We start from the raw sequence: 13295 nt of genomic DNA, 5'->3' as shown, positions 1-13295 counted from the left end.
TTCCCACCTGTGCATCAGAAGGAATCAGCACAGGAAACTGAAGGAACCCCTCAAGGAAGGAAGGAAATCAAGGAAGGAAGGAAGGAAATCAAGGAAAGAAGGAATTTTAAGATGAATGGAGGTAACGGTGTTCTGAAGGCCAGAGACCCACCATATCATGACTTCTTTCTCTACGTAAAACAAATTCAAACGAAGTTCTGTGGGTACAAGTATGGCCTATGTTCTTAGGTGACTATGTGTGGTGGGTTTTTTAATGTTTACTTTTGAGAGAGCGCGAGAGAGAAAGAGAGAGAGAAAGAGAGAATCCCAAGCAGGCTCTGCATTGTCAGCACAGAGCCCTACGCAGGGCTCAAACCCACAAACCGTGAGATCATGACCTGAGCCTAAGTTGGACGCTCAACTGACTGAGCCACCCGGGCGCCCCCGCAGATGTATGCTCTTAATTTACTTTCCTGTCAACTGTCTGTCCTAAGCTGCCTGAAAGCCTTTCTTGGAAAGAGGCAAAGCATTAAGTGCGATTTGAAGCAAACAAAACCTACACATGGAGCTCCTCGAGGTGACTTTCCCACCTCGGGCTTGGAGGGCCGGGTCTGCCGGTGAAACCACTCACATAGGACAACCCGACAGCGGTTATTCCCGGGGGAGGCAGAGAACGCTCCCAACTTCTACCTTAACCTCAACAAAGCTGCACCGTATCCCCCTGGGGGGTATCCCTTTACCCTCATCACAACAAACTTGGGGTTTTTCTGCTTCCCCAGGGCTGACTCCAGCCACTCTAGAAACTTCCACCCAGTTTACAAACCCCTCCCCATTTGCTGGCGGTCAGACCAGAACAGAAAGGCTCACCTGCAGCCAGAGCTCCAGATCGCTGCTCCTCAGTAACTACCTATTTTCCTAATCCACTTTAAAATGGCTTGTTTGGGGGGGGGGGGGGGTTCCAGCACTGGTTAAAGATTTCATGGTGGCTTTTGTATATAATACCACGAGTGTGCGTCCCCCTCCCCCCACCTGCCGTAAGCTAATCTACACCCAGGGAGGTACGGCTGTGCAACACGGTTCATCTTCTCCGCCCCAGTCTCGCTGTGATTTTCAAAGTACAGCCAGGATCATCACCCGTGAGGCTCTCAGCCCAGGCCGTAGAGGAGCAAAGACATCGCAGGGGTCACGTGCCCACACTAGCCCTGGGCCGACAGTGGGGAGCAGGGCACGGTCCCTGCCTTCAATTAGACCAGGCTAGACAGGGGCAGTACAGATGCCGGAAGACACCAGAACAGCTGGTCTGCCAGGCAATCAGGGAGGACTTCTTGTGGAGGAAGGGCATGAAGGTCCCCCCCGACCCCGCGGGATGGACAGCACACTGGAAACAGAAGAAGCCAGGCTGGAAGAGAACACGCAGACCGGAAGACAGCTTGTGGCACTGCGGCTTATAAAGGGGAAGCAAGACCAAATAGCTGTTCATCACAGAAGGAATCACGCTTCGTGGAGTAGCGTGTCACAGACGGGGCGCGTCTGACGCTGCTGTTCTCGGTAAAGAACGGGGGACACTGTCCTCAAGATTATCAGTCATTCTATCGCTCAAGATGTTGCGCATCTAGAAATTTGGGCTTTGGACTGATCTGCCTCATCATCTAGACTCAGGCTGGTCTGACTTCTGCAATGTTTTGGGGAAACCAATGAAGAGTTTCTCTTGACCGTGACTCAGCGTTCACGGCCTTGGGAAATCTGAGGTCCACCTGAGCAGGTGTGCAAAGCTAGCTGAAGGGGCTGATCACGGATTCGTAGCGATTCTTCAGTCCTCCAGGAAAATGTCCTTATTCGATGTGAAGGTTGTGTGTATTTTAAATGGTGATCACCAGCAGTGGGTACAGGCAAGAGCTGCTGTTCTCACAACGTAAATATCTTCCTTTTTCTCTCGTGTTATTTCTTTTGAGATAAATACCCACTTAGGAAATCACCCCGGATCTTTTCGTCTCTTTTGCATCCGTCAAGAGGTGGATTTTCCACCTGATCAGAACCTGAAAATGTGCAGAAATCAGCATCCTGATGATAACTCAAGAGTCCAAGTCTGACTCTCCCCAACACGGAAAAAACAAACAAACGTCAACAGCATTCAGAATCAGAGGTGTTGTGCAGCGGGAGGGCCTAAGCCGCTCAGGGGGCAGTGTTGCCGTGAGAAGGGCAAGTCGAGTTCTGTGCGTCAGGGAGAGCGGACAGAAACACGGCTGCTTCCAACTCGGGCCCCGTGCAGAGTGGGAAAGGAATCCCAGGAGAAGGTTTTCCAAAGTGTGAGCAATCTGAGCCCATGTCAGCCAGGCGGGCTCCTCCAGCCACCCCGGGCCCTCAGAGGAAGCCGGGGCAGCCTTCCCGGGCGGGGCCCCGTGAAGTCCTCGGCCTGACCGTGTGGCCACGAGCTCACTCTTCGGAATCCCGGCGCGCGCACCTCTGTCAGCCGTGCCCTCGACGGCTGCTCTCTCGACACGGAAGATGAATAGGCAGCGATGCTGAGATGTGGAGCCCCGAGGTCTGAGTTCTATCTCATTATCCCCTCCGTTTTTCTATCAAGGTGCTCCCTGAGGCTCCTATTTAAGTCCACACAACAGGCCGTCCTTCGCCCAGCCTGACCGTGATACGGCCAAGTGTCACACACCAGACACACGCACCCTATCTCCCCCGAGAAAGTTAGGCAGGGAGGGCTTTTTAAAGGTTCGGAGGTGTACCAGTTTTCAGAGACCTGAAAACACCGACCACCGAGCAGCGTGAGAAGCCTGCCCCCGCACAGTTTAATCTTACGAGTTCGGGGCTGTCTGTAGAGTGCCCGGTGGAGGTGGAGGGGGAGCTAAGCTGGTCAGTTCCGGAGGGAGGGTGGCCACCAGTCCCAGGGGGCCTGGACCTCCGCCAGGTCTCAGCAGGGACAGTCCTGCGGCCTGGGCTAACCTGTGCGGCTGATCACCCCGCGGGAGCATCCACAAACCCAGAGCAGCGTCATGATTTTGGTTGAGCCTTCTGCCTGTTATCTACACCGAGCTGTAGGTTTAATTTAATGACAGGCAGCATCTTGAGAAGGATGAATCAAGTGAACAGGGTTTTCCTGGGCCCCGGGCTTCACACCTGCCCACGTGACTCCCTGATCTCACTCAGCAGCTCGGACCTCGGGAGTCCAGCTGACTCCATCGGCCTCAGTTTGCTGAGTTTGGCCGGGGCGGGGGGGGGGGGGGGGGGGTACCTCTGGAATCGGAAGTGACCTTGGAAGACACTGTCACCCAACTTTCCACCCAGGGGATTCTTCTTCCAGATTTCTGGGGTGGACACCGGCCGGCCGGGTCCTCGATGTCCACGGTAACAGGCACGGCCCGGAAGGAATGCCGAACAACACGGATGTGGGCTCAGAAGGTCCGGGGGCAGGTTCCAACCTGTGCAGAGGCGGGTGGCCCAGGCCCACCGTCGAGCAGCTGTGGCCACGCTCAGGCGTGGAGCCGTCGCTCCGCACCTGTGGCCGTCCCCACGCTGGCCAGAGCGCCTCCTCGGCCAGCCGGCCCCCGTCACGGCACCTGCGACGGCTGAGGGCAGCCGGTGCGGGAACCACCCGTCCTGAGGAACAGCCGAGACTCACGGTCACTCCCGTCGCCTGTGCCGCACCTCCCACGGCTCCCCGTGACGCAGGCGGTGTAGGGACCCATGGGCGGGAGGCAGTCCAGCTGACGGCTCCTGAGCCTCTGGGGACGAGCCCGAACAGGAGAGGAGGTGTGGCAGCGAGTGAGGTGGGTCCACACTTCACGGAGCGCAGAGCGAGCAAGTCCGGGGCCCGGAGATACTGCTGCGGTCGACTTCCGGGACACTTTCTCAGTCTGGGTTGGGTCAGTCCTTTCCCTGTTTGCGCCTGATCTCCAGAGCGACCGTCGCCTCCTACGGTCTGGCCACGCACACGCAACTCCACCCTCTGCTTCTGGACAAGAGGGTCTCTTGTTTAAGGTTTCCAAGGGCAGGAAACAGGGCCGGGGCGAGAGGCTTCCTCTCAATGACTCCCACCTCCAGCACAGAGAAAGCCCGCGCCATAGGAATGATGGAGGGAGGCCATGCTGTGTGTCAGGGCACCGGGGCTGAGCCTGGGGCTCGGGACGGACAGACCCTTCTAGGGATGATGCCACAACCCTGGGAAGAATGAAGGCCTGGAAGAAGAGCTGACTGGGAAAAGGATGGGAGGGAAGGAAGAGGAATGTGAAGCCTTGAGACCGGTGGGAAATGACACCCTGGGGGCCCCACCCCACAGAGGTCCCTGTTTAATGTCCCTGTGCCTGTAGAACCTGCCCGAGCACCAAGATCGGCAGGCAATCCTCAGAGACCGGCTTCCAGGAGCTTCCCCAGTAGCTGACCCGTTCCAGGCACACGGCGAGCCCGTCGGCCTCACGCCAACCCCACCGAGGGCTGCGGGGCCAGGGGCCCCCAACTCATGACCCGCAGCCTGTGTCCTAAGCCACGGTTTCAAAAAGCTCGTCTTTCCACCGGGATCCCGTAAGCTCGGCCCACAGCTGGGGACCACGCACTGACGATGTGTTCTGTTGAGGGGCTGCCTTCATTTTCCACCACACCAGCGTGCACAGGACCCCTCCTTGGGGCTCAAACTCGGGGTTCGTGTCTGAAGGATGATCTTCTACGTAAACACTTCCACGGACAGCGGTGTCATAAGCAAATGGCATCGGCGTCTTTAAGGATTATAACTCACTTCTTCTGGCAGATCTTTTTTTTTTTTTTTTTGAGAGAGGGCGAGAGAGAGAATGAGCAGGGGAGGGGCAGAGAGAAGAGGGAGACACAGAGTCCAGAGCAGGCTCCAGGCTCCGAGCTGTCAGCGCAGAGCCCGACGTGGGGCCCGAATTCGCGAACCGCGAGATCACGACCTGAGCGGAGGTCAAGAGTCAGACGCTCAACCAACTGAGCCCCGCAGGGGCTCACAATCTGAACTTCTAATGAAATGATTAGGGCCCTCACCATGCTGACCTACTTCCCTTTGAACTCGATTCAGTCCCTTACTCTGCTCCAATCTTCTCTGGGTGCAAGACCCCCATCCGGCTCCCTGGGTTTACCACCATCACCAAGCTGAAGGCGGCTGCTGCTGGAGTCCGGGTCCAGCCTGAGGGGAGCGTGAGCAGCAGACACGCGCACTGTAAGCACACGTCTGTGCCAGTGACGAGAGCCACAGGGCGACGCGTGGGTTGCGAAGGGGCCGCTGTGCGGCCCTGCCCGGTACCTGTCTGAATTCCCCATGTTTCGTGCATCCTCCAGCCCGGTGCTCTCAAACCCCCACAGCTCACCCCATTATGGAAGCATCACCTTATTAGAATCCCATGCGCAGAAAAACATGCCAGGTTCCTTTTTGGTAAATAAATTACCTAACCATCGAAAGTCAGGGGTACACGCCAGCAGCTGGCCCGGTGACTCCACTGCTGAGAAACACCGAATCTTTTAGAAAACTCTATCTAAATACACCAGATGGTTTAGCCGGGTTCTTTTCCTTTGCTCCCTGGAGAGACGCGGGCTATAGGCTACGCTATTTCAGCTCAGTGCGGGCGCCCTGCTGGGGACCAGTAATAGGGGTGATGGTCAACGGTAATGAAACCCAAAGCCACCGATCTGGGCAGATTTCTCCAATATTTCACCCACTTGCAGCAGAAGCATCCTTCGTGGGTTCCGGCCATAGTACAGCCCGGGGGCAACTGAGAACGCGGGTGTTACAGCGTGATCAGTTTAACGGGTATCACTGCCTTCTAGCACCTTTTGACGTTTCCTACACGGAAATAACGGGGACGTTCTATACGGTCTGCAATTTTAAGACTCGAATTTGCGACACATCCCGCGTGCTCCCCGATGTCTTACGAGAGAAAGTCTGGCCTCTGCCCGTGGGCGTTGCCTCGATGGGTCTTTCCGTCGTGAGCCCAAGAATGCCAGACTCACTCTGCCGTGAGGGATCTGCAGCTCGCTAGCAACTTGGAAGGGAACACCTACCCGGAACTCACTTCCTCTCCAAATTTCCAAAGCTGGGTGGTGACAAGATCAGAGGAGGGTTACAGCGAAGGCCGTGCCCTCTCTCCCTGCCCTAGTAATTCAAGTCCATCCCTAGGTGACCCTGCCCCCCTGGGGGGGGTGGGGCGGGGCGTGTGTATTTGCATCAATAATTTCAGTTCCCGGGAGACCGGCATTAATGGAATTGCACTTTAAAGTGATTGGCTCTCGCCTGCCATGTAATTATAAAACAAAGCCCTGCTGAGCTCCTCTTCTGTACTCCGACAACATCCGCGCATACACACGTATTGAAGAAAAAAAAGGAACTGGCAAACACGGAGGGGCACCACGAGAAGCAGCCCATGTGGGAATATTTTCAAAGACGGAATGGTGATGACATTTACGGAGAGGCTGGGATGGGCAGGGACACACCGTCGTGACACGTTTCCCCCTTGGCAAGAAGGAGCGAACGTCCCTCTGACCAAGCCTGAGCTTGGCTGGCGAGTGTAAGGTGGCCTGAAATGCTCATTGGTCAGACCCCACTTTTTACTGGTCGGTGAGTCCGCGGCAAGAAGGATATTTGGATCACTCTTCTCTCTCTGACTAACATAAAGCAACTGGGGCAACAGTCGGACCCCCTGTGCTCCCTGGCAGGGTCTCCAGAAGAAGGGAGCCAGGTAGAGGGCAGCTCCCCAGCGGATGGGGCCGTGCTGGGGAGAGAGGGGCAGACCCAGCACTATCCTGGCGCTCCCATGCAGGCGGGCAGCGGGCTGCAGGCGACGCGGGAATGGTCACAGGCAGGCCTCCGGGGACTGGCACGAAGTCCCTCTGATTGGGAGGCCACCCGGAGAAGCAACCTGAATCTATTCCCAAATAAGCCAAAATAAGGCAAGCACAAGGGAATCCCCTCAGTACAATGAAGAATTTACAGCTCTGGAGTCTTTGGAATGGTTAAAGCATGGGAGGCGACCCCATCAACATCAGAAATAAGTCAGAGATGCCTAACGAAACACCCGTTTTTCAACACGCTCCTGAAAGGTAAAGGCAGAGCTGTAGGACACAAAGGAGAAGAAAGGAATTCACCCCAGGAAGCAAATTAAACAATAAGGATGCCACTCGTTACTTATCCTAGCGGAATATCATAGATACGTTACTGTGAAGGTAAACGTTCACTCGCGTGCAGGGTAAAAGCCCTCTGGTTTCCTGCCAGAGGAGAAAGACTGATAACTCTTTCCAGGAGTCTGGCAACATATGCCCAAAAGCCATGAGAGGGTGAGACTCTTCAACTAAGGAAGCCGATTGCTGGGCATCAGGGGGAACACAGGTAAAGGCAAAGAGATGTCAACAGAGGACACTGATTAGAGTTACTCAAAACATTAAAAGTAATTCAAAGTAAACATGTCCGTTTTGGAGTCACTGTTAGACCGATGAGGGCACATCCCCACGACGGATGTCACGTAACCGTCAACAATGGTGGCACACGAGTGTATTTGCGGACGTGGGGACGTGCACGTGATCTGTCATCATCTAGGAAGGTGGACCCCAGACAGCGAACACAGGGTGACTGCGTGGTTGTGGGAGGAAAAAGCACATACGCATAGAAATGGCGGGGAGTGTATACCCCAAATGCTAGCAGTCATGTTCCCCAGGTGGCCCTCGGGGAATGATTCTAAATCTTCTTCAATGCCCTTATGTCTAACTTCTGGTTCATAACTGTAATTTTTCAATGCAAAGCTTAACACAGTGATATAACCAAATTAGCTATATAGTCTAATCTCCACATTGACCTACCTCAAGACAGATAATCATGCAAGATTCATGGCATGTGTTGTTACAGAAATACCATTAACGCCCCATCTTCAGATTTTATCAAAGCTTTCTAAAGCCTTGCACTTTCCCCCCAAAGTGACATTGATTCTGCTTTTTAATCCATCTTCTAGAAATCGCCAACATAATGCACTTTACATGAACACATGTAGAAAGGGGGCTCTTACCTTACAATATGTGCTCTTGTCTGACAATAAAAACTGAGTCACGAACTGCGCTTAACTTACTGTTTTTCTCAGCTGCTCAGAGCCGATTCCTGGGTTCCAATGCAATCATTTCCTTTATTCTAGATTTGCAGATATAAGCTCTCTTGTCTCTTTTGCTACCTGCTCTTGTCTTTTTACTTCCATTTAAAATTTCACTTCACCTGTCCCTTTTATTGTAACTCCTCGCAGAATCAGAGAGCCAGAGATCGGCTGTTAGGAAGGGGAAGAGAGAGACATGTGGTCTGATGGAGAGAGCGAGGGGCATTTTATTTATCTCGTGATGGAGTAGGAGACCCAATACTACTTTAACTTCAAACGGGGGCCAGAGGCCTGACGCTGTGGGGACCCCCAGCCCCCAACACACACACACACACACACACACACACACACACACACACACACACACACGCCCAGCGTGTGAGCTGAGTTCTGGGCCTGCTGACCGAGCCAAGGGGCCATACTCACATGTAAACTTGGGTGATAGGTCAGCACGCCGTTGTCACACAGGGTGACGTATTTCTTCTTCCACTCCTTGTTCAAAGATTTGCCGCTTCGCTTCAGCAGCATGCCCTGAAGCAAAAGGAGCCAAATATAAATTCATAAAGTCTTGTGTGAGTTTTCTTAAAAAGCAGACAGATAACGTTAAAAATCTGAAACATTCATTTCTCTTGTCATCTTAAAATGGAAACTTTACACTTATTTTTCACTTGGCAATTTGGCTTTTCTCCTCTCCTTTACGCACAACACATATGTTCAACCAGTTTGTGTGTGTGCGTGTAGAACTTCGCTTTGGGAATCTCATGAGTGCTGCAGAGGGGACCGTTTGTTCAACAAATACAATACCAACCGCCATGAAGCCACCGTGATGTTATGTGCCCCACACCCTTCCCATAACTAAGCACATTTGGAACTAAAGGTATGTTTTATTTATTTACTTATTTATTTATTCATTTATTTAAAAAATTTTTAAACGTTTTTATTTATTTTTGAGACAGAGACAGAGCACGAACGGGGAAGGGTCAGAGAGAGAGGGAGACAGAGAATCCGAAACAGGCTCCAGGCTCCAAGCTGTCAGCACAGAGCCCGATGCGGGGTTCGAACTCACGGACCGTGAGATCATGACCTGAGCCAAAGTTGGACGCTTAACCGACTGAGCCACTCAGGCGCCCCAAGGTATGTTTTAAAAAAGGAAACCTAAGTTCTTTTTTCTAAAAATAACACATTAACTGAATTCTGAAACTTATGATATTTACAAATAAGCACATTAAAAAAATTTTTTTTAATGTTTATTTATCAGAGAGAGAGAGAGAGAGAGAGAGAGAGACAGATCATAAGTGGAGGAGGGGCAGAGAGAGAGGGAGACACAGAATCCAAAGCAGGCTCCAGGCTGAGCTGTCAGCACAGAGCCCAACTCGGGGCCTCAACCCACAAACACAAGATCATGACCTGAGCCCAAGTCGGACATTTAACCCACTGAGCCACCCGGGCTCCCCCAAATAAGAACATTTTGTTTTATAGTTTTTCATTTCGGATTTCTAACTTAGTAAAAACAAAATTCCACTTGTAAATTTAGTGGCAGGATTTAATAGAACAATCGTGTATGATCAATCTGCCTTTAATGAAATCATGTTAGGGCTTCCTGAAAACCATTCGGAATTTGATGCCCTTGTGCTCTGAAGCATGTTTAACGAAGGCTCCCCGGACGACTGAAGGAGCTCCCTCCTGCTTGAATGCTCAGTTCCCTGCGAACCTCCCACGTCTTCTCTTGGCCTCTCTGGGTTGAAAACCGGTGGCCAGCGCTGAGCTCGGCCTCGACTTTGCGCTTTCCCTCCCTGGTGGGGCTTCACGCCCTCCCGGGTCGGACTATCTCGACCCGAGCTTCCGCATTGGGACCGTTCGGCTGCTGACCTCGTGGAACAAGGAAGACTGGAGAGTCTCCCGGCTTGCTTTTCCTCCCCAAGTCCATTGTGGAACTCACAGGATGGAAACCACGACTGAGAAGGCCCAAGCATGGTGCGAGTTAATTCACCCGGACCAAGGCCCAAGGCCGGTTCTCGGTATGAAATGGAGTCTCCTAGAAGCAGACGCCCCTGAGTCTCCTAGGGAACTGGGGCCTGCTTCCTCTGACCTCCTAACTGACGCCGCTATCCCCCCAGAGCCACAGCGCAAGAAAAAATCCAAGAAAATATCACGTAAGCACTTTTAGGCGATAATTAGGTTCGAGCTCCAAATAATTCCCGATACTGTGACAATACTGCTTTGTCTCTGATGTTTCACCACCGTGAGTGATGGATGCTGAGCCAGCTGGGGAGTCCGGACACTGGTTAAACATCGTTTCTGGAGGAAAGTATTCTTAAGGTTGAAGAAACGCACAAGGGAACCTTGCTGGAAGGTCATTTCTTTGCAGGTTCTTCTTATTTGAAGAAAACACAAGGCAAAGCTCAACGTACCTTGATTTCTTAGACCCTACGAAAAACCAACCTAATCCAAATATGGCACGGGGATCAGCAAACAGAAGCCGGATGCTGGTGACAAACCAGGGCGATTCAGGTCCCACTGCAAGGTGAGCACCAGGCAGAGGGCAAGTCACTATTGGTGATTCGATGGTCAACAAGCCATCACTTAAAATCATTAAATTTCCCTCTCCGGCGGATTTCTCAGATTTTTAAACTTAGCTCAACAGAACTTCACAGAGGCTCTCCTGTGGGCTCACATTTTCCCAACGCCCGTTTGAGATGTAATTCTAATACCAGGCGCAGGGGTCACCTCGGTGTCACTGGTAGCTGAGAGCGGTTCTGGGCTTCAGCGAGCTCTGGCCTGCCCTGCGCAGACAAAGACAGAGAGGCACCCCGTCCCCGGGGCTCCATGCACACGGACCCCACCGCTCCTGGCCAGCCTGTGGTATTTTTGTGAGCAGATCCTACACGCATGATTATCCTCTCCCCAATGAGGGCTGTCGGGACTTCCTCCTGAGGGGGTAAAGGGAAATAGTCCAACCAGGAGGTGACGAGAAGAGATGACATCATCGGGGAACTACCCCAGGTAGACTGATCTTGGGGCTGGGAAAGCTAGAAAACGCACATCTCGACAATCTTAAATAAATTCTATGGTTCACCTTGCAGGGTAATCCTCTCTGCTTACGGTTCAAATGCTGCAGGAGTCAGCAGGGCTGAAGAACACCCCGGCGTCCGAGGAGCCGTGCCTCTGTCCTCTGGCCTGGGTCCCGGCTGGGTTCACTGCCCGACCCCCCAGGATTTCTGTGGCGACAAAGCCGCCCGGCCGCCCCGCTGCCCCCAAGTTAGGGCCCGCCAGCCCTGGACTGTGTGAGCCTCCACGTTTAGCCAGAACACTGGAGGGGCTGGTCGCCGCACCCCACCTGTCTGCGACTGTCAGCAAGGGCCCATCCTAAGAGGCGCCAAGAGACGCGCTCCCTGATGAGCAGCCAAGGAGGCTGCAAGGCGAGGCTTTGTAATCAGAGGCTCGATCGGACGACGAATGACAAGACGCTGCAAACAGCTTCAGTGGATCAAAAGCATGTTTTCTCTCAGTTTCTCCCCCTTCCTTTTTTTTTTTCTTTTTCTTGACAATTAATTCCAAACACTGATTTTTTAAGAGCATTTGTACCAAGGGAAAAAATCAGGGCATTTCGGAGTCTAAACAGACACCAGAAGTTAAACCACTCGATCCTGAGTCGGCTAGACTACTATTTTGCACGATCCGTGTCCGGACTCACCCGGTCCTGCCTGGACAGCACTGTGCCAGGGGGCCCGTGGGTCTGGACAGCTGGGGCTGGCAGAGGAGTCGTCTGTTTCCAGGGGGAAGCGGGGGGGGCGGGTGGGGGTGAGGCCGAGCCTGGTTCTGGGCCCTGCAGCTACACGAGACGGGGGGGGGGTCCCCCTTCAGTTGCAGTCCTGCCCTCACTTGCAGGAACCAAGGGGAGCCACCACAAAGTCCCAGCGAGAGACCCCACCCACCACGTGCCTACACACCAGGAACGCCTTCTTAGTCCCAGACTCTTCGAGAAGCAAAAGGTCCCGGTGGCTCTACCAGTGTGGGGCCCTCCTCTGAACACGGCGCCCACCAACGTGCCCAAGAAAAGACTGCAAACCCACCGTGCATCTTTGGGACGGAGTTCTACGCACAGGAAACAAGCACTACTGTCCCAGCAGCCCCCTCGCGGCATCAGGCTGAGCCCCTCAGGCTTCACCTCTTAGCTTCGGCCGTCCCGAACTTACACGCTGTCCGCCGAAGTACCAAGAAGATGGAAAATGTAAAAAGAGTCCATTTTCAGCTGTTAAAGGGCACGAAACCATGGTCTCACCAGCCAGAAGAGGCCAGAGGCCAGAAGGCTCTCTGCCAGAGCCACACGGGGGACAGTCCTCGTCAGCCAGTGCAAACGGCCCTTATGATTCTAAGCCTCTTTGGCGCTGTGTGACCCAGGGCAAAACCGCACGGGCGAAGGTCAAGATGCACACCTGGTCTTCAGATGCTACTTTTGCACGCACAAAAACCGCCTCTTACCTAAGACCGCTTCTCGCTGGCCAGCTATCGCGCTGTACACATCAGTTACAGTTACTGTTTCATTTGACCTTTATGTGGCTTATGCATCTGTTTTTAAAATTTTCAGTTTCCGGACACCTGGGTGGCTCAGTCGGGTGAGCGTCCGACTTCGGCTTGGGTCACGATCTCGCCGTCCGTGAGTTCAGGCCCCGCAACGGGCTCTGTGCGGACGGCTCGGAGCCCAGAGCCCGCTTCGGATTCTGTGTCTCCCTCTCTCTGCCCGTGCTCCGCTCAGGCTCTGTCTCTTTCTCTCAAGAGTAAATAAACATTCAATTAAAAAAAAAGGTTTTTTTTGTTTAGTTTTCACTTTCAAAACAGTCCTGGGCTGCGAGCCAGGTGCTGCTCTAAGGGCCTTACAAGTATTAACCCACTGAAAGCTCACACCCTGATGCAAGTAGTTGCTATGATTATCCCCATTTTACAGATGAGGCCAATGAGGCACAGAGACTTTCTGTAACCTCCCTGCACAGCTGGCCTGGCAGCTGGTCTCCAAAGATGGCTCCCAACACACTGCTTCTAGGTACACGTGCCCCCGTGAGAACCACCCCACCCTGACTTGGGAATGCCTGAGCCTCACTTTAACCAAGAGAACTGGTAGAGACGCTGTCTACACTGGTTTTGCACGTTCGGAAATCTTGGCAGCTTGCAGCTTCTGTTGTGGGGAGGTCGGAGACGGGAGCCACGCTGTGCCCTGTTGTGGTCCTGGGC

The 13295-nt window shown here is 53.3% G+C and overlaps 1 protein-coding gene across 2 annotated transcripts in view; it reads right to left on the bottom strand.

Moving 5' to 3' along the window:
• AGAP1 (ArfGAP with GTPase domain, ankyrin repeat and PH domain 1) overlaps positions 1-13295 on the bottom strand; it is a 551033-nt gene that overhangs the window by 202114 nt on the left and 335624 nt on the right. For both annotated transcript variants that reach the window (XM_042950624.1, XM_042950625.1), the window contains exon 10: positions 8493-8597. In XM_042950624.1, the coding sequence (XP_042806558.1) occupies positions 8493-8597 (105 nt within the window). The remainder of the gene's footprint in view (positions 1-8492; positions 8598-13295) is intronic.

The sequence above is a fragment of the Panthera leo genome, chromosome C1, assembly GCF_018350215.1.
Source record: "Panthera leo isolate Ple1 chromosome C1, P.leo_Ple1_pat1.1, whole genome shotgun sequence".
Taxonomy (NCBI): domain Eukaryota; kingdom Metazoa; phylum Chordata; class Mammalia; order Carnivora; family Felidae; genus Panthera; species Panthera leo.
This window is presented reverse-complemented; position numbering and strand designations above follow the sequence as displayed.